Source organism: Phalacrocorax aristotelis, chromosome 9 (assembly GCF_949628215.1).
Source record: "Phalacrocorax aristotelis chromosome 9, bGulAri2.1, whole genome shotgun sequence".
NCBI classification, from domain to species: domain Eukaryota; kingdom Metazoa; phylum Chordata; class Aves; order Suliformes; family Phalacrocoracidae; genus Phalacrocorax; species Phalacrocorax aristotelis.
This window is the reverse complement of record NC_134284.1, coordinates 20,516,107-20,537,813: the sequence shown is the minus strand read 5'-3', so window position 1 is coordinate 20,537,813 and position 21,707 is coordinate 20,516,107. Positions and strand designations below refer to the sequence as shown.

General features: G+C 43.9%; 1 protein-coding gene across 1 annotated transcript in view; it reads right to left on the bottom strand.

Moving 5' to 3' along the window:
- Positions 1-21,707, bottom strand: part of RIN3 (Ras and Rab interactor 3) — a 71,560-nt gene that overhangs the window by 34,977 nt on the left and 14,876 nt on the right. The window contains exons 2-3 of the mRNA XM_075103746.1: positions 16,251-16,437; positions 12,477-12,591 (exon numbers count right to left, since the gene is read on the bottom strand). Coding sequence (XP_074959847.1) covers positions 12,477-12,591; positions 16,251-16,437 — 302 coding nt within the window. The remainder of the gene's footprint in view (positions 1-12,476; positions 12,592-16,250; positions 16,438-21,707) is intronic.

The following is a 21,707-nucleotide window of genomic DNA, read 5'->3' as shown; positions in this document are numbered from 1 at the left end:
TACCTGGTTTGCACTGTTTCTTCAGCCAGAGGCTGGGTAGATCCAGGACTTCTTCCCAGGATCAGATGGCAACATGAAGTTTAGCTAGAGTTTTAGATGTAGCCATGCAGGGTCTGCTCTCACACAGCAGGGGTGAGGGGCAAAACGTGGCCTTTCGGAAACGCTGAGGACTGAGAGGGCTTCCAAGGGCACCAAGAGGAGTAGGGTGACATGTTCGATTGATGTGATCCCTACTGTAAGCAGTCAAGCACTGTGGGATCGTTGCTGGAGAAGTCACATTTTCACAGGTGATTCAGCATCCACCCATACATTACAATGGCAGTACAAGATTTATGCTGCCCAGCATGGTGATTCAAACTCTCAGGGCTCAGGGCTATGACTGACGGACAAACTAAATATAGATATTTTCAAGTTGCTCTCAGAAGGCAAATCTCTTTGTTAAAACTTTGTGAAGTAAATGAAGCTTCCAGATATATAAAGGGTCTCCCCTGTGCCTCATGTAACAGGAAAGGACACTATGATTTGAAATGCTGGGAGTTTAGTTCTCAGCAACAATGTCCAGGTTGTATATAATCATAAGAATCGATCCTTATGTGAAAAACGTATCTTATTATACAGACATATTTTATTAAGAACCATTTTTTAATTTACTTTAGAGAAAAGTTTATTTCTCTGGCTCTGAGATACATAATGAAATACCATAGAGTTGAGGTTAATCATATAGAAAAAGGAAGTTTTCTGAGCATTTTAGGGGAAGACAGCTGGTACCCAGAACCACATTCTGCGTGAGACACTTCCAGGAAAAAAATACCCATGCTTTCCAAAGCTTAGTGAAAAGGACTAGAAAAGGACTAATCCATTCTGAAATGGCAGAGGTCAATAGGGTAGACAATAAAAGGAAAAAAGGATATTTCTGCTTCTAAGAGCTGCAATCCCACCTAGTTGCCAACTTGGCAGAAGAAGGTCCTCTGAGTAGGTTAGACTGCACTGTCAGTGACTTTGAGGGTCCTACCCAAAGGTCAAAGCATGAGGTCCTTACTGCCCTCATTTTACTTCGAGCACTATCTTTTTTACCTCATTTATAAGTCTACACTTTTGTTTTTAAGCTTAAGATCTTCAGATAGCAAACAATGTCCAAGGGCAAAAATGATAATTTGTTCCAGTTTAGCCACTGAAACAAGGGCACTGGTACTGGTTTAGAGTAGCTGTTTTAAAACCAGTAAGCTTTTTGGGTTATGTTTAAGGTACTAAGCAGAGAAGAGTAAGATAATATTATCCTAGAACAGCACACATAGTCTCTAGCTCTGATTACACACAGATTTTGCATTATGCCTCTTGGGAGCAAAAAATAAGGCACAAAAAAGCCAATGTGAGGATTAACAAAGTTAACAAGACCCTGAGGGCTTCTTTCCAATAGGCTTTCCCTACAATCCTATCAGTTTAAACCTAAAGTAAAAATGAAAATGTTTGCATGGAGAGACGGGAGGTAACTCTTCAGGATGAGAGTTTAAAAAAAAAGAAAAAAACCACCCGCTATAAGCGACTAGAATGTTTCCAAAACAACTTGTAAACCACACAGAAACCTGACACTGTGACATCTTGAAAAAGCAGCTGCACAAGTGTCTTACGTTTTAAAAGCGTTTTATGTTTTAAAAGTGCTTTATGTTTTAAAATAAGCAGTGCATCAAAGTGAAGTGGAACTCGGCTGAAACGAACAGGACTTGGTGAGACTTTCTGCTTTCCTTGTGCACGCCTGCATTTAGAAAAGAAATTATGAACTTGCACAACAGGTTATAAAGTGTGTCCTCATACCATGTTTTACAATATCCCCCAAGCACTCTGTTGCTGTTCTTGCCAAACCAAGATTCTAGGATCCTACTTCAGAGTAGTCTCCTGAGTGGGAACTCCTTGGCACTAACTCAATTATCATCGTTAATAATGATGGGGATAATGAAGAACTCATCCTTGCCAGGTGGACTAACCTTGGGAAGATGTCTAGGTTAGACATCCTTAGAGGTCTAGAAATCATTCAGTGTCTACCTCCAATCAAACCACAGACGGTAGACCAGACAATGATAATGTCTCCTGTACCCTTATAACAGTCCACGCAGAGGTGGCCTTTGGCTTTGCATCGCCTGTAGAGGCACATGAGATCAGCAGAAAGCAACAGCAAAACTGCACTCCTTAAGGTGGAGGCCAGGGCTGGGAAAGAGCTGCCCAATTCTCCCATGCCATGGGGCGGACCGCTCAATGTTTTTTCGTGCCAAGAAGCTGCGTAGGTGATGGTAGACTTTTCTTGCTAATGAGAAACATGCATAAACAGGGGAAATTGGCCCATGCTGAGACCTGGGTGATGCAGGCAGATTGTTATCTGTGTCTGAGTGAGGCTAATCTGAAGATAACTAGGGTAGCTCTACATCTTCAGAGCTGTCACACAGACACACCATCAGCAGCAACAGGAACCGCTTTAAAAGATAACATTTGTCAGTCTACTTTCCTTAACAGCAAGTTGTCTACCTCACTGGACAGGAGTCATTTACTATGGGAAAGTAGGATACTAGCCTGCATGCCCAGAGGCCTTCTAATATGCAATTAAACTGCTTAAAATTTGAAGCTTAAGGTTAAGTACATATTCAGCTTTTCCAGCCTCCCCTGCTAAAAATACAGAAACTTTTATTCATCAACTGGGTAATCCTTGAAAAAAGTAGTCTTGGACAAGTCCTGCTGCTGAAATGTATGATTTGCTTAATTGAGATGGAATTAGGGAAATCAGCCATTTTGGGCAAGAGAAAGGAATAGGGATCTTCTCTCCCAAGGGCTTTGATAACTCTGTCATTATTTTTTCCAGCACATTTCTGCTTTTTTCACACTAGTCAGGCCCAGAGCTGACATGGTTTCTTACTTTGCCTCAGTCACACACTCCATCATCCAACAATAAAGGAAAACTTTCCTCTGAAGTAAGTAGGAAAAATTGGTTTCCCTCACAGTACAGCAGCGGAGTTGCCTGTCAGGGTATACAGAAAGCATAAAAAAAAACATCTGAATAGTATTGTTCGTACCTCAGTGCTGAACAAAGCCAAGTACTTGGCAGACAAAGGGCCTCTCTGCAGCCCTGTAAATACAGTACTGGCTGGGAGGTGGGCTTGTTCAGGGCTAGTGGTGCACGGCTGGCCAAGCCCCTTCAGCAACCTGTGCCTCAGCTCTCAGTCTATAAAATGGGTGCAATAACACCAACTGAAGGGTTGGTGAGACCTCTGTCGCCAGTCTGCCACCCACCCTTCCCAAAGTCACCAGCCACCCCCATATCATTTTCTTCTCCTTCCCGGTTATTTCACATAACCTAGCACATGGTAGCACCTCTAAGGAGCATTGCCCCACCACACCATCCTGCTTTCATGTCGCTACATCTGCGCTGCTCACTCCTTCCCAGACATAACCTGCATAAGGGAGAGGAAGATGGAGACCAAAGGGGCATGAGAGCATGGACACTGCAAAAGTGCTTCTCCTGACAGCAGTCTCAGCACAAAGTTACAGCCTGAACTCACTTAAAACCTGGTTCCTGCCTCTCCTAGGGACAGTGCTCATACCCTTTTCCATCTACTTGTCCTCATGATGCTGCAGGACCCTAACTACTAGTTACTGGGACCACTGATGTTTTTGCCTTACATATATATATATATATATGTTTTCAGTAAAATCACATTCTGTAGTAAACCTGAAGATGAAGATGCTTAATGACCTTCCTGGCTGGTAGACAAGTCTCCAGGATGGTTCATGAGGTGGTTGCCAAGGCAGTCCCCTCCTTGTCTGCTTTATCATTAAATAGCAGGATGAGGTATCAAAACAAAAATTAAAAAAAACCCCAAACCCAGAACTTCATCTTTTCACTCTGTAATGTCAGATTTTGCCTCTCATCTATTCAGAGGAAATCAGCTATAAATAGTCCTACCCTGCTTTTCATGCCTTAATTTACTGTATTAAGAATTCTTTCTGATGTTGAAAGCTGCAGGCTTTCCACTCAAGGAGGCCAACTGTTTCAGTTAAAGTGACCATTTGAAAAAGAACTGTGGTACCATTACAGCGATAACATAAATAACGAGATGTACTTTCTGATGCGCCCTTCTGCATGCCCTCTGATGAGCCAGAGGTTATCTTGAGAGGTTCAACTTGGGAAGGATGGGATGTACATTTACTCCTTGGATTGTCCCACTCCAACTGAGAAGTCCTTTTAGCACCTGTGCAAAACCAGTCCAGGAGTCTTGCAGTGCTATTAACTCCACACGATGAAGTCTATCTCAGCCTGCAGCAAGCTCAGCTCTGCCATATGCTGAGGGGCATATAATGGCTTCTATAGGGCATTACTGGGCCTTTTCAAGCACATTGAGATACCTCATACAAGTTAATTCAACTGGAAAACTGCACTGATTAAATAGACTGAGCACATTCTCTTTCCCCTGTACACAAGGTATCTACCAAAGAAAGGAAGGTTATTGGTTTTGGCAAGATCACAGGTGAGACACTAACCAGGAAGTATATATGGTTTATTTCTTTTTTCACCAACATCCCTCTGTAAATCTTTGCAGTATTTTTCCCAGAACTTGGGTCTTAGAGAATGGGAACCGCTTTTGCTGCTCTACTGAGACACCACTTCTGAGAACTGCTGTCTGTTCTGAGGTTGCCCATAGACTGAATCAGTCTCACTGGTTGGTTCCCCCACCTGGGATCACTCAGGCTGACAGGGACCCGAGGAGGTCTCTAGCCCAAACCCCTGCTCAAAGCAGGGTCAGCCATGAGGTCAAACCAAGTTGCTTAAGGCTTCATCCAGCCCTGTCCTGAAAACTTTCTGTGAAAATCTGCAAGTGTTACCCAAATAAATGGCTTCATCTTAGAAGTCAGTGCCATGAATACCGGCACTTACTTCAGTTCATTCACTTTAGCTATGAGGTGAAAGATCCCATATTTCTGACCTCAGTCAGTACCACAGATTTCCACCTTTTCCGTCTCCATTCCAGTTCAGAAGGGATACAAAATAAATGCAATAAAAATTAATTTAAAAAATGGGAGATTGCTTTCCTATAGGTTGTTTTCCTATATCTTCTGTTTTCTGACTCTTTAAGATGTTTTAACGTTACACCTTTAGGATTTCTCTGCCACTGTGAGGGTTATTTCTCTTTCTGGAAAAAAAAAATTCTGTTTATCTTCACTCTACTTCCTGATTCCAGCAGGCAGGGTGTTCGTAAAAAGACTTGCAAAACTGAGGAAGCTATTGCAAGAGCTGCCAACACTTCCACAAATATATTCATATCACAAACATCATCTACGCAACTGGCCACTCTCATTAAAGGAGCTAAATTGTGAGTAGGCTGCAGTAACTGAGCTATCCTCCCTTTTTTCCCATGACCTCATTTATGCAGTACTTCAATGCAGTTCATATGGGAAAATATCATCTGACTGTGCTGTACCATGTTAGCAATGGGGACTTTGGTCTCTGAATTTGTTAATCCAGCCTCAGCAACATGCGTTAAAAGAAACGTTAACAAGATAAAACAGGGAAATCTGCCATAATGGACCATATCTGGCCATAGTGGCTAGAGTGCCAGCAGAGTGCAATAGGTAAGTCCATCATCAGCATCTGAAGGTGTTTGAGCTAACAAAGAGCATCTACTGAGTCAATCTGCCTCCTCTTCCCTGCCATGTGCTCACTCTGTGATGCCCTCACATAGCACTCAGACCTACCAACCCATGCAGGGACACAGGCAGGAATTTGTATCCCTTGCACCCGAGCTCTGCCGTCATGCCAGGCATGCTCACAGCCCTCACCTCAGTCTGGCTGGGCTGTAAAGACCAGGTTTTCAGCAGCTTTGTTTGCAGTCTTATCTGCAAAGATGAACAAAGTCCATCCCTCTGTTAGTCTGATGCCCCTCTGTAATCATGCTTCTGCCTGATTGCTGTTGTTTAATTACCTGCTACAGGTCAGTAAGAATGACGGCACGTGCCCTTTTTATCCCGTGCAAATGCCATTAGTCTATAATAAAAACCATTTTTTTCTCCCCATGTGTGGTTGGGAAGTGTAGAAGTGGCTGAAGTAACTTGGTAATGGTGGAAAAAGTTGGCTTTGAGAGCTAAGCTTACTTTCACAGCAGTAGACTGTACCTATTTGGGATTATTAAGGCAATAAAGTAGATTGTGAAATCTTAGCCCTTAAATAATCTCTTCCCTTTTCTGATTAATTTCACCCTTCCTAAAATCCAATGTTCAAAGGAACACCTTTGCTTGTCTAAACTGCTGTTTTGACTCCCCAGCAAGGCCTGCCTTCCTGCTGCCTCTAGACCTGGTGTAACTCTTTCTGTCCTGATGGACAAAGCTCACCAGCAAAGCTGGTGCATGTACAAAGCGGTCAGGTCCCCACAAACTTTCAAGGCAAACCGTTTTCCTTTGATAAAAGCAGTTAGAGAATTAGCCAGGCAGGTAAACTGCTGTTGTGTGTTTTACTTGAGTTGTGGTCGTCTCCTAAATCCCTACCGTCTGTCTCAAGCATTTCGCATCAGGCTCCAGCCTGCACTTCTTGAGCTCTGTCTAACTTTAAGAAAGGCTAAATAAGGTGAGCAGGGCAGGACACTGGATTTCTTTATCAACATCCTTTTCGCTACCAGACCTTAAACTTTGCAGCAATACTCAGTGTCTGCTCTTAAACTGTTTCTGAGTGCAGTAATTGCCTGTATCTTTTCTGTCAAGGTATATTGTGGGTCCTTACCACAAGCCTGTACCATATAACCTGAAGTACAGCTGCTGTCTATAAACCAGACATTGAGTATAATCTACCATGTCCAGGACACTGTGTCTCATCTTTCAAAGGTGGTATTAATTGTGATCTGGACTTTTTTGTATTACTTGGAGATAATTTATTTTGGCTTTTCTATTTCATTGTGTTAAGGCTATTTCAAGACCTCCAGTATGCTCCAGCTCAGTCAGCATTTGTCTCCAGAGAAGCCGGGAGGGTCAGAGCAGGCAAAGTTTTAATTTAAATCTCAGAATTTTCCTGTAATAAACAAAATAACCACACCACAGACACAGCTTCACTACAGACCCCTCCTTCAGCTGAGCATTCATTGATTTTGGGGCCTCAACTCAGCCTTGGCCCAGCACATTGGAAAAGATGCTTCTGAACAGCTATGTCTGGTGGCAGATAGTCCCATACGGGTATGGTTTAAACAAGGAACAAGGACAGCAGCTTCACAACATGGGCTTATGTGAACAGCCTCAGGAGAATAAACCTCCAGGTGATCAAAGCCAGCACAGCAGTGGGGGAGACAAGAGACAGTAGCGTGATTACAAGAGCGGGCATCCATGGCAGGACCAGGCCAGCCTCAAACCCCTTAGGACATGAGCCCGAGGAGTTCAGTGCTCCCTTGGCAAATCAATTCCATAGTTATTTCTATAAAAATTTCTAATAATATGAATAATATGTTCTTCTTTATTCTGTGCAATTGCAGATACTTTTCCTGTTTAGCATAATTTTGCATATTTGGAAAGGAATCACATCCTCTTTTTTGGTACAGAAGAGTTTGGAAAACAATCACTACACATTCCACACCAAAGCGTATCTGCATGACTCATGAGAAGTACATGGTCAGCTCATGAAATCAAATTATTTTCAGCTATAATTCACAAGATTTCCCAGAAAAAAAAGAAAGAATTACACTCAGTATATGATGCCAGAGCATTCTTCTATTAAAGGACTTTACCTCTATGGCATGTGACTTCATAACTCTTTGTGAAAGTAAAAGCTACTGCCATTATCTGCACCAAGTGGTCTATCATGCTCAGGTGCTTCTTTCAAGCTCTCAGTATATGTTACTTCAAGCATGCACATTTACTGTAAACACTTGATTCTTTTGTTTTTAATACTGCTGCAAGGTCACTGATGTCAGTGAAATGATTTCTGACTGTACACACATAAATGGGAAGAAGAATCTGGACCTGAGGTTTGCTGAGAAGAATGAATGGTAGGAGTCAGCTGAAGAAATGGTGCTCACTTCTTGAGGTATGTGAGGCTAGGGCTCCATTTTGGGATGAAGCAGAAGTCAGGGAGAGCTCTCAGAACTGAAATCACAAAAAGTAGTTGAGATTTTACTGAAGCTTGAGAGATACCTCCCAACACTGCATCTCTAAATGGAAGAAATCTTGTAACAAGCCTTCTCTTTGGGAGATTGCCACTGTTCTGAGTAAGAAGTAAGGGATCCTTCAAGCTGAGAAGCAAAACCACAGAGATCCAAGGCTTTGAAAGTTGCTGGCTTTCTCAACTTTCTGATGAGCCACATGGTATCTGCTGTTGGGTCTCTACCATACCTGCTGCTGTGACCAGGCTTTAGCCTTCCTGTCTCTGGAGGAATTACAAATAAAGATGAAGAACCAGAAGAAAATTTTTAAAATCCAGTTTCTTCATTCTCCTGCTTTATGATTCCAAGGGCTACTTCACAGAACAGGTGAAAATTCCCCACAGAAAAAAGGACAGAGGTTTCATTTCTTAACCCTCTTACTTAGTGGGTTCTTTGGGGATTTCCATTTTAAAAAATCACAATTAAATCCAGTCTTCCCCTCAGAAAACGATACTTCCCTAAATATTTCATCAAACGTCAACAAAGCAGATCTGATATGGGGAAAAGAAAGAGAAAAACAATGATCCACCATTATTTGGCAGTGCAATGCTAGGAAGCTTCTGGTACTTCATTGAATGACCATCTATATATGTGTTGTGGTTTAACCGGCAACTAAGCACCACCCAGCCACTTGCTCACTCCCCCCATGGTGGGATTGGGAGAGAATAAGAAGAGTAGAAGTGAGAAAACTCATGGGTTGAGACAAAGACAGTTTAAACAACACTGTTTAGGTAAAACAGAAGCCGTGCACACAAGCAAAGCAAAACAAGGAATTCAGTCGCTACTTCCCATGGGCAGGCAGGTGTTCAGCCACCTCCAGGAAAGCAGGGCTCTGTCACACATAACAGTTACTTAGGAAGGCAAGTGCCATAACTCCAAAAGTGCCCCCCTTCCCTCTTCTTCCCCCCAGCTTTATTTACTGAGCATCATGTCATATGGTATGGAATATCCCTTTGGTCAGTTGGGATCAGCTCTACCAGCTGTGTCCCCTCCCAGCTTCTTGTGCACCCAGCAGAGCACGGGGAGCTGAAAAAGTCCTTGACTAGGGTAAGCACTGCTCAGCAATAACTAAAACATCAGTGCGTTATCAGCATTATTCTCATACTAAATCCAAAACACAGCACTATATCAGCTGCTAGAAAGAAAATTAACTCTATCCCAGCCACAACCAGAACAACATGGATCTCAGGGGCTGGGCAGCAACCTCCATACTGTTATATGATACTGGGGAAAACCTCTTCACATACTATCTGAAAAATAGGACAGGATGAGAAAGGCTTTTTACAAAGTGCTGCATATGGCAAAAGTAAGAGACGGACATCAGTGTAGAAATGGCACAGAGCCATCATGTCACCTCTAAGGATAGTGCATACTTCTTTGTGTCACTTGTGAAGTTGAGATTGCACAGAGTCCTCATGAGGACAAGAAGCAGCTGGCAAAGTGCTCCAAAATAGTAATCTGGGATGGGTTGCAACTTGGATTTTAACTGGAGGGGAGGATCTCCTTAAAATCTGAACTATATATGTCAAGGCAAACTCAGCTTTCAGTTTACATCTGAGTGCATCAATTCTGTGGAGTCTAATGAGCTGAACCAAGGTAACAGGAAGAAGAACTTGCTCCCAGTTCTTCAAACCCTTTAGGAGCTCTCAGAAAGGGACAAACATCTCTCCATGGAGCACATTACACAGATCATTGCTTATGTGTCAACTCAGAAAGGAAATACTGGGAGCATGCCAGCAAAACCAAAGCTGCTTGTCCCCAGTACAGTTGTGAGGGGGATTCTTGAATGGCGTGGGAATTACAGCTGGTCCTTTTGAAGGGCACTGGAAGGGCACCAGCTCTACTCCACTTCATGAAGACTCAAAGAGCAAGTAGCTATTAGGAGGATTCACCTCTCTCTTTGTGATGTTGGGTGGCAAGTTGAAGCCTCCTTTTAGCAAGCACAGAAGAACTAAAAAGGAACTTTCTGAAGTTAAAGACTAGATGCCTGGAAAAACCCTGCCAGTCTACAGTGGTCCTCAGGCTATGCAGCTGGCATGCTTTACACACTCTCAGGAAGTATAACACCAAACTTTAAACAGAGTTGCATTCCACAGCAAGATAATGTCTCTGGGGCACACAGAAGTCTCCCAACCTGCCACATAAAGAATACCAGAGAAGAGTGAAAGGCACTTCATTAAGCTAAGGCAATCTAGACATACCAGGGTGCTTAGCAAGGAAGCTCAGATTCTAGTCTTAACTCTTTTAAAGAGTCATAGAACATAATTCTATTTCCTAAAAAAGTTTAGAAAGCAGTTAGAGTAATGCAGAGACAATAAATCAAAGCTAATGTATTAAGTTACTCCAAGACATAGAAGATTTACCATCTCCTCTTATGCCAGATACAGTCCTTTGGCTTTACTAACAGGATTTAATTTGATTTCTTCTAAACTCAAAACCAGGCTGCTTACTCTAAATGATAAAGGAAGCAAAAGCATGACTCTTTCCATGCCCAGTGCGTTCCTGTCAAAACGGCGTGGGATGGAGAACTGAAAGGCTTTCTACAGCTCAACACTGACAGAACTCAAGCTAAAAATAATGTGAATATCCACCATAGGAAGGCATCAGCCCCATGGCTGCTGGGATTGTTGCGCATGCAACGGCACTTCTCCTGCTTTTTGAATAAGAGCTCATTTTTAATTGCCTTCCTCCACTTACTTTGCAACTTGTATGAAAGCAGTGGAAAGTGATTTAATTCTTGTTCCTACCAGAAATTTGTGTCTCTGAACACATTCTTTGCATCAGGTTAGTGATAAATTAGAAATAGCAAGCAAGTAAGTTTGAAAAACATGGCAGAAAAGCCTTTCTAGCTAGGCTAGCTCACAGTGAAATGTTTGTTCTACATTTTACTTTGCCTATCCTCAAAGAAATCAGATTTTATGGCACAGGACACAAGTCGAGAAGTGACATTTCTATAAATTACACTTTTAGGATGGGAGGATTCAATTTTTTATCTTTTATCCAAAGGACAATTTGAATCATCAAAAACAATTCGCCACCATGCAAAACCTAAGCCCTAGGTCAACTTCAAATAACTAAATAAAGAAAAAAGTTTCCCCACCCTGCAGCTAACCCTTGCCCTTGTGTTCTTAATCTGGATACCTGAAGTTGTGGCAAAAGGTTTGCTGTTCCTGCTCTCATGCAGGAGCACTGAACATATGCAGCATCTCTGCAGCTGTGTGCTCCAAGGTGCACACAGATGAGAGAGAAAGCTTTCCTGGGGGGTATGCAGCAGCCAGGCAGGCAGCTGCGCTTGGTGCAGGAGCGTCACTGCAACAGCCTGTGGTTTGTGCTTGCGATTAGGGCAGACTAAGAGACTCACTTGGCCCTCTGGCTTTAAAGTCTGTTTAAAATGCAGAGGTGTGCAAAGAAACATATGTGAAGAAAAAAAATCATTTGAGCAACTATCAAGAGGGAAGAAATAAGCTGCAACATTGATCAGCAGAAACACAAGTGTTTTAACAGAGTAAAACATATACCCCAGGAAGCTGGCTTTGGAGCAGAGCTCAGTGACAGAGGATTTGCATGTGTTCATGTAAGTAAATAGTGTGAAGTCATTTTGATGAACTCTTTCAAATGCGTGTTTCTATGACTATCCTAAAATTCCCGTGTTTACAAATATTTCTTGGAAAGTGAAAATCATATGCCTTGCACACCCATTTACTCCGAAGGCTGCATCAGACATGGCTGGCTGTGAACTGGGTTCATTTTTGCTTGCTGATGGCAGACTTGGCTGTCTGATCAGGAACGGCAGCAATACCACCAGCCCCAACATCCAGCTGCTTCCCAGAAACAGCGAGGCATTGAAAACAGTCAAACAGTTCAGGAGTAACCAGTTGTTCAGTATGACTGTATGAGGTCCATAAAAAGACAATGTAGAGGTGTCAGATGCCTGGCTGGCCCCAAATTCAGTGGCAGGAATAGAGACAGAGTCAGTGACTGAACAAGGCTTAGTCCATCAGTGCCTTGCGCTTTGCTCAGGACTTCCACCTGGTGAAAGGCAGTTCCTCTTGCTTGATCAAAGCACTGGCCTGCTAGTATAGGGGTGCTTTTTTTTCCTCTTGTGAGTCTGTAAATGATAACAAAAGGTGCAGAACCGCAGGGAAGCTGAGGTGAAACAGCTGCAGGAAATATTAACCGAACTACACCATAAAAGCAAGATCTGGTGCTGGTCACAAGAGGAACCTGCTCGTTGCAAGTGAGATTACATTAATACTGGTGGTCACAAGAGGATTCAGGACAATGATGAGAGCAGACCAAAAAATGTAAAGAACTTACTTGATTTTTCTTCTTTAATGTTGTACTCCAGCACACTGGGAGCCTCGTTCTGCACTGGCAGGCGGACTGCAAGGACCATGTTGCTCACATTACCCTCTTTCCTAACCAAGAATATCTGAAAAAGGAGAAAGGAATCAAGAGCTTAGCTACATTATGTGAGCTTCTGAAATTCATTTTAGGTCATTGACGATGAACTTTTTATCAGTACAATCCACCTTTAAATGATCTTATTTTAACTTTGTTCCACTTGGTTGAACTTTACACGACAAAAATAATGAATAAAGGGACATTTCATCTGGGTGAAATTCAGACCTGCAAAGGAACCAGCAAAATTTCTATGCGTCACTGATGTCCTACTTAAGCCTGAGGCAAACTATTTCACTAACAGAAGAGTATAAAGCTGCACTCACAATTTGTCACGTGATGCTCCTCACATAAGTGTGGACAATCATGGACAATTCACCCTAGAATGTCCCAGTCTGGGTCTAAACCAAGGAAGTAATCTGTACATTGAAAGGATGCAAGTGTCTACAAGTGGAACATAAGGCCAAAGGCTCTGGTGGCCACAGTGTCTCATGGCAGAGCTTTTCATGGGACCAGAAGGTCATTCAGGCTGGCAAGGACCCCGGGAGGGCTCCTGTCCAACCGCCTGGGTGAAACCATGAGGCCAGACCAGACTGCTCAGGGCTTTGTCCAGACAGGTATGGAGAACCTCCAAGAGTAGAGACCGTACAACTTCTCCAGGAAACCTGCCCCACCACTTACTGTCCTCAGAGGGAGAAAGTGTTTCCCTGTACCCAGTCTGAACCCCTCCAGTTTCAATGTACACCTGTTGCCTCTTGTCCTCCCACCATGCAAGGCTGAGCAGAGCCTGGTTCCATCTCCTCCATGACCTCCCTGTAGGTACCAGGGGGCTGCTGTGCAGTCCCCCCAAAGCTGCCTCTCCTCCTGCTTGAGCAAACCCTGGTCCCACAGCCTCTCCTCAGCAGATCTGTGCCCGGCTCACTGCCCACTGCCCCTGCAGGGCCTGTCCCGCAGAGCTGCCCAGCCAGGCAGTGCCAGCCCGGATCGCTGCCAGGGTCTGCCTTCCCAGGGGCAGCACTTTGCATTTGTCCTTGTTGAATTTTGGAAGGTTCTTGCCAGTCCTGTCCCCCCAGCTTGTCTAAGATCCCTCTGGGTGGCCATACAGACTTCAAGTGTATTGACTGGTCCTGAAATCACAGAGCAGATGTGGTTGGAAGGAATTCTGGAGACCATCTAGTCCAACCCCCATGCTCAAAGACAGATCGACTACAACAAGTCACTCAGGATTGTGTCTTGTTGGGTTTTTATTGTCTCCATGGATGGAGGCTCTACAGCCTCTGGGGCAACATCTTCCAATGTTTGATCATCCTGACAGTAAAAAAAAACCTTTTCTTACTGTTTAAACAGAATTTCCTGTGTTTCAGTTTATGCCCACTGTGCCTCACCCTTTCACTGAATACCACTGAGAACAGTCTGGCTCAATCTTCTGTAGACCCCTCCATCAGGTATTCATATGCATTGATTGGAGGCCCCCGAGTCTTTAATTGGAACCAGTGGAACCACTGTAGGCATTGGTTCTGACCAATGGGACCAGTGAAATTAAAAGAAGAAGAAAAAAAAAAAAAGAAAGAAAAAAGAAACAAATAACGCAAGACAAAAGAAAAGGAAAAAAGAGAAAAGCAAAAATAAAGATAGACCAAAAAAGAAAAGAGAAAGAAGAAAAAAGAAAAATATCTCAATCTCTGTATTGTGTGAGATCCTAAGTGTGTTTCTAATTAAAGCTCATTGTCAAAGATATTTTTAGCTTGTACCTTGAAGCTGCAGATACAAAGACAAAGAAATCTTCACCTTTATCTGTTCTTTGATAGAAGATTTTGGCAGGAGAGAGTCAAGGTATTTTTATAAAAATTGAATTAAAAAATTGAGCTAATTTTGGAGTCTGTTAATATTAGAAAGAAGAAGTGTGACTTGATAAAATGATTAATCAAGTACAATGCAGTGGAAATCTATCAAGAAAACATTATTTCTTGGACAGAGGAATTAATAAAAAGCTTGTCTAGAAGCCAGGACCTTTATCTGCATGAGTCCCGGTCATAAGGGCATCTCCTGTCACTCTGAAGCATCCATTCTAAATGCAGCTTTGGGGCAGCTTCACAACCTTGCACATTACTGTCATCTTGGCCTCCGCCGTTCATGAGAAATTGAGCCCCATGGGCTCAGGTCCACCACCAGTGCAGAGAAAATCCAAATAAATGCATGGAGAAAAGGTAAGTGCCTGAAAAAGGCCTATCTTAAATGCAGGGCAGCCCCCACCTGTTACATCACAGAAAGTATCTGCAGGTAGGAAAAAGCCATAGAGGCTCTCCCTTCCCCACGTCCTACCACCCACATGACAGCTTGGTCCCTCTAACCCACCTTGAGAGCCTATTGTAACCTGGGATCTCAGACTGCACTATCTCACACTGCATCAGTCAAGTCCTTCGTCTGAAATTAAATTTAAGCAACAGAAGTGAAACCTGGAAATGAATCACTTCTGTATTCCTGATCGGCATGACTGGTTGCCATGGCTCCAAAGGCTAAAATTGGACCACGGCTGTTCAGATGAGAGGGAGGTGTGTTTTCTGAGCTGCACCTAACCCTACTGCCTAGGTCAGGATTGGTACACAAACCAGTCTTTCCATTTTCACCAGTGGTGGGAAAGGTGTGGTGCTGATTCAGCTTCAGGTGGGCTCAGAGTGGGCAGGAGAGCCTGTCTTTGCTGTGAGACACTTCTGATGCATCAGCTCTTCTCCTGCCTGCTTCAACCTGCAGCTGAAGACCATGCCCAAGGATGGTGTGAGCAGGAGGAACAGAGGCAAGATTTATCCCCAAAGTCACTCAGAGGTGGGGAACAGCTCTGCCTGCAGGGAGTGGCTAATGGCCGGGGAGGCTTGGGGCCATACACAGCTATATCAGAGAGTCACTCGGGTCTCCCTTTACAGTCAGTACAGAAAACTAAAGAGAATAATTCGCCCAACTTACTTGAGAAGTCTGATTCAGGGTGAGGTGCGTGCTGCACAGTCCAGGTACATCAGGTGAGTCCCACTGGAGGTTGCCACTTGGCTGTGCCAGCTTTTAGCCCTGGGATAGACTGACTCAGCCAAGGGACAGGTCCAAACCTCCTCAGAGCAGCAGTAAGTGATTTCCCCTTGTGCTCTGGCATCAGCTCAGGTCACGAGCACCTGCCCTCCCCAGAGCTGACGAGGACACCTACTCCTTGCCATGCCTTACCCCTGAGACCCTGTGAATGGGAAGCTCCATTTCCTACAGTGCTGTTTTCCTTAAACAAGCTCTTAGCTTTGCACAAGTCCGCCATTTTCTGACACTCAGCTTCTGGGCATCAGATACCAATTATTGCAATAAAACTGACTCCCAGAAGCTCCCAGAATTTAAGGGCCATTTCTTCACAGATTTTTTTAATTGCTCCAAATTAGGATAGTCAACATACCTATGGGAATGGTGGTGAACAGGAAGGCATCTCCATGAATCTACATGCTAAGTAAATAAAACTAGAGACAAGATTTCTTGCTTCCCCAAAGCAATTATACGTGTCTTGTGCCATTGTTAGCGGCTAAAGCATAAAAGAGAATGGAAACAAGAGAGCATATTTGCTAAATATTTTTGCTTCTGCATGAAAAAAAGCACTGCTCTCCTAAACAGCTCCATCAAGGACAGGAAATGTTGTCTGAACTGAAACTGATTTGGACTTACCCCTGCTGTTTCTTTGCCAAGTATCGCCCCAGCCCTTTCCTGGTTCATGTTCAGCTGAAGCCAGACGGGACAGGTCTTGATGAGTTTATCAAGGATGCTGATCCCTGGAAGTGGGAGGCAGTTTTGCAGGGCAGTGGCCTGACAGAGATGTGTTTCTTTCCCGTCTTCGCTGGTATCTCTGGTAGGGCTGAAACACAGCAAGGGAGTCCCTTGTAAGCAGAACTGCAAATGGAAAACTTGGAGGGAGTAAGGACGGTAAATTAAACACCCAGGCACACACAGAGGCACTTACACACCAGAAGGGTTCCTCAAGGGGCATCAGACCACAGACGCCTTGCTATGACAGAGAAAAACTGGGCATACAGGCCTCGGCAGACAGATATGCTCTGTCCTAAGGACTATGGCCTCACAGTAATGATGCTTACCTGGGTTTCAGATCACAGGCTTGCAGGGTGCTTTGTGCTGAGGTCTGTTGGTTTCAGCTCATCTATCCACACTGCCTAAGTACACGTACCCAGAGACAGGGGTAAGACATGCACAAGAGGCAGCCAGTGCTGCAGATGGTAGAGCATGCCTATCCCCTGGGCCCTTGTCCTCCAGCTGAAGGGTCAGAGCAATGCTTCGTGGCTTCTAAGGGGGTGATGTGGAAAAGGAATGGGGTCACAGACCTCACCAGCAGCCAGGAATACGCACACACTGAGCCACAGTGTGCATCTGAGGTGTCCAGGGGCCAGGCAGAATTGCAGCTCACTCTGTGGCTGTGCCGCTGTCAGCACTTTGATTACACAGGAGCTGTGATGGACACTGGTGTGGTATCTATTCCCACTCTTGGAGCCTCTCAGAGGAAGCCTGCCAGCAGTAGCCAGAGGCACCATCAGCTGCTCTCGCAAGTTGGCAGCCACCCTCTGCATCCAGCTTCAGTAGCCTGCAAAAAGGCAGACTAAAACATCTCACTGTTTAAAAATAACACAGAATGCTCCCGCTCTGCGCTGGTACTGGTGGTTGCAGAGGTGGATGCTCCTCCAGCCCTGCGCCCAGGCAGCCTGCAGCAGCTGCTCATGGGGAGGGGGAAATCCTCCACCTCTGTTGTCACTCACAGCCTACAGGAGGAGGAGGAGAATGTGTTAGGATGCATTTGGCAGCAAGTTATCCACTAGAGAAGAGGTATCTTTGCTGGTTCCCAAAGGCTGATCTGCAGCAGGAGAAATTCAGGGTGCAGCCCTGCAAACAGCCCTAGGTTGCTCAGCATGACGCAGAAGTCCTGCAGGGTGAGAACCAAAGGACACGGGCATAGCAAACACTTTCCCTCTGCCAAGGGAGGGAAATGGGAGGGAGCACCAGAAACCAGATAAACACCAGACAGACCTTCAGGAGGGAGGAAATGAAGACTTAGTTTCCCCCTTTTCTTCCTGCCACATTTGTCATTTTGGCCAGTACTAAAGACAGAACTGGAAGCTCCAAAGACATGCATGGGAGATACAGAGTGACAAGAGAGGGGCAATCCTGCAGCATCACATGTTAGCAATGCCTAGTTACACCTATGTCTCAGAGCTTATTCTCAGCTGTACAAGAAGTAAGAATACTGAAATTATGCTGTTGAGAATATTAAAGATCTGGGACACGCTGTCCTTTAGATTCCTGTTCTGATCAGGGACACAAAGAACTAATTCTATTTATTTTTAGTCCCTGCACTCTAATGGCAGACTAGTATTAAATGCTGGTTTCTAGCTATGGCACTGATTCAACAAAGTATTTATACATGTGCTTAGCACTGCAATCAGTGGAAACACTTGTGCTGAAAGGTCTGGTCATAAGAGCTCTACTGGATAAGGTTCAGACTCACAGATATGCGCTTGTCATTCAGTTGATTAATTTACTTTAAAAGTAAAGAAAATGTAGGAGAACATACACAAAATATGGTTTTCTGTACCAGTTTTGCTGCTTAGATGTCAGAGCTGAAAACAGGAGGACTCTCACTTTTGCTTTGGTCTTATTTCAAGTCTTTTTTTCCTTTTCTTTTTAAAGATACAGATCTTAAAGTAGTACATTTCAAATAAGGTCAGACTTAAACTACTAAAAGAGAGTCCCTTCAAAGGCCTAACTTAACACAGCCTGCTTATCCCAAAAGTTAGTTTTTATAAAATAGCCTTTCAAATCTCCAAACCAACAGTGAGAGTTTACTTTTAGCAGTTTTTTTTCTTTTGCAGCCCTACAGAGACAGCTTCCTTAGAAAATACACATTCCTGTGCAGTCCCAGTTGCTGATTCAGGCTATTAGCCCACAGAATCTTGATTTTAATCAATCCATTTTCAAGATCATAGCCAAGACAGTAAGAATGAGAGAACCATGCTTAAAAAAGAAAATAAAAATAAGTGAAACACTCTCCCTTCACTTGTGATAAGAGCCCAGCTCGTCACACAGGTAAGGAAATTTCTTTCAGATGCAACAGCATATGATTTTAATCAGTATCATCTGAACATATACAGTAAAACAGTGGAGGACAGCTTTATGGAAGTTAACCTGATTAATCTCTCGGTTTCTTCCTTTACAGCAGAAACCAAAAGAAATGTCTAGTAAATATGTGAAAGGAAACATGTGTTGGATGGCAACATTCATACTTGGTAATAGGAAAAAAGTAATGGGCTGAAGGAAAAGAAAGGTGAGTTACAACTAAATGTTCCATAACACTGTTAGCAAAAGCTATTCCCCAGATTAGTAACACAAGCATGAATCTGATCTTGCCAATGAAGTGTGAAACCTAGCTCAAAAGAAGGCCAATACTGGTAATGTCTTACTGCAGCACCACAAGGTGACATGCGTTGCAATACTTCCAGTGATGCTGAATTTGCTGCCCATTAATTTTGTGAGGCAAAAAGAGCCAGCAAAGCACTGATGCTCAGGAATCCCATTGCCGGTAGGGAAATGAGAGATATCTACAAAGACGAGGAAGTGATACAAACCAGCTTGGATCTGGTGACCACCAGGCATGTAGTGTCACTGGCATGGTGTTCCCATGGGAGAACCCAGGCTTGATGCAGGCAGAAGCACCCAGCCCTCTGCTCCCTCTGACAGGAACATCATCTGGATGGAGCCCTGCTCACAGCAGCAATGCAGGTTTGGCACAAGAACAGACTGGTGAAGAAAAATAAGAGAACTGACCTTCCAACACATGCAACTGCATGTAGGGCCCATCATCTAAGTTTTGTAGAATGGATGAAAACTAGGAAATAATTCCAAACTTAGACATATAAGATAAAAAATAAAGAGTCTGAAAATATTTGTCTTAATGGAAAGATCTCACAATCTGAGTGTGGGGTCTTTCAGTGCAGATAATTAAGGGTAGTGGATGAGGCTTTTTGGCAAAACAGGAACACAGCCTTTTGGGGGCCCTCAAAAATGAGAGCCCTGGTGTGGAGTATCCTCCCCTCAAAAGCCAGTTCAGCCCAGAAGGAACTAAGCAGGCTATTGTACCTGTACAGAGGGAGGAAAGGACACTCAGCAAAAGGGGAGGCTTTGATAAAAAGGAAAGGACAGAAGAGTCATTAATGGGATCATATTAAAATGGGGGAATATTAGGCTACACGCTTCCTGGCAGCAAGTTATAACAGATGATGGGTAAGTTCCCAAGAAAAGGGGTAGAGGATTGCATTGCTCAAATCTCTTAAAATGCCATGTTTAGAGCAGTAGCAAACACTATATTAAGTCAAATCCTGTGCTGGCTAAGAAATGGAAGTGAATGACCTAATAGATCTTTTCCAGCTGTAATGCTGTGACCCATGACACATCAGCTGACGCAGTTATGGCACCCATGCTTGACTTCTTTCCTGGGTACAGCTGTCACAAAGATTCAGATGCTGGGTTGCCTGAGCACTTAATCCAGCAATTTAATCTGGCTCCGCAGTAGCTCTGTAACTGCAGAGAGAGGAGGGAGCCCAGGCAGCTCCTGGGTTCTTGCTGTGCTGCCAGTTGAAGGGATTTGCAGGGCCACTGCAGTGAGCAGCTGACCTGTGCTCACTCAGAATTAACCCATCAGATGATTTCTAAGCTCACAGTTTTCAGAAATAACATGCAACTCTCTCCTCCTCCCACAGCCCTGCAAAACCCTTTGACAGGTGCTCATTTTTGTCAGGTGTGATGCAAAACTGGTAAACTGGCCCTAGAGCTGCCTGCTTTTCTTTTTTTTTTTAATTGAGTTCTTACTACAAAGTACTTCTAAATCCTGCAGCTGCTCTGCTAAATTGAATTCAGTTGGGATGGAGGGAGCTGTGTGTTGCATCCTGACTGGCAACACAGGGTAGTTAAGTAATTACACAGTGATTACATCCACACACCTGCCCCAGTTTGGTAGAAGGTATCAGGTTGCTTGTTGGAAGTAATAATGACAACAATGGTGATTTGAATTATTGCACAGTGACTGTACACTGAAGTAATGACACCACCATGACTCACTGCTTTAGAAATGAAGCGACACACTTTGCAGCTGAATATTCCCAGAAATCATCAGAACTGCAAGGGGATATAATCCACTGAATTTCATGTAGGTGCAGGCCTGGCCATACCTTTGCAAGGGACTTCAGAAATATTACCGCAAACTTGCTGACACTAAGGGCTTCCTAGCTGTACTATATAGGCCTGGTCACCCGGAATCTCCCCAAGGCAGCTGAGACACACAGAAATTGTGGGCAACAGCAGCAGGGACTGTCAGATGAATTCTTCACTCCTGCAGATTTTCAGCTTCTGCTTGTCACCAGACCAGATCTGAGAAGATGCATCAGGTGTTATTAAAACCGAATCTTAAACTGGAAACCAAATACTCTGGAGTATACTGATAAGTAAAGACTGAGGGTCTTTGCGTTGTTTAAATAGACCAGGTATAACAATCAGGAGCTGGCTTTTTATTATTAACTTTTATTGCTTTTGTTTCTCCCCCTGGACATTAGAAGACATCAAGAGAGAACAGGAGCAAGGGTTTGCTGTGCTGTCCTCGAGGAAAGAGATATTCTGGTATATTTATATATATAGCAGAGCTTGCACCACAGGTCTTAAAATGTGTGCCAGCTGGCTTGCTACTGAGGGTGAAAGATGGACAAATGGCCATAAACTCCATGTACCAGGTGAAGAGCAACTTTGCACCAAAGCCACATGGTACTGATCAGGACAAGCCAGTTTGTCTCTAAAGTTCACATGTGGAAAGCCTTCAAGCACAGCAACACAGTTTACAAGGAACACATGAAGCAGGAGCTGACACACCAGTGCCAGTGGAAGTAGATGGGCAATGCTGGTCATTTCTGTGGTTAAAAGAGAGAGTTGGGAGCATGGGGCTTTGTGGAAATGGCTCAGAAGACGGTGCTGAGATTAAAAGACTGACAAAACTCACAGCCCTGTTTCACATCCTATGTCACAACCAGCCCAGTTGGACTCGGTTGCAGTGCTCTGTGCCACTGGTGATAGAGGCAG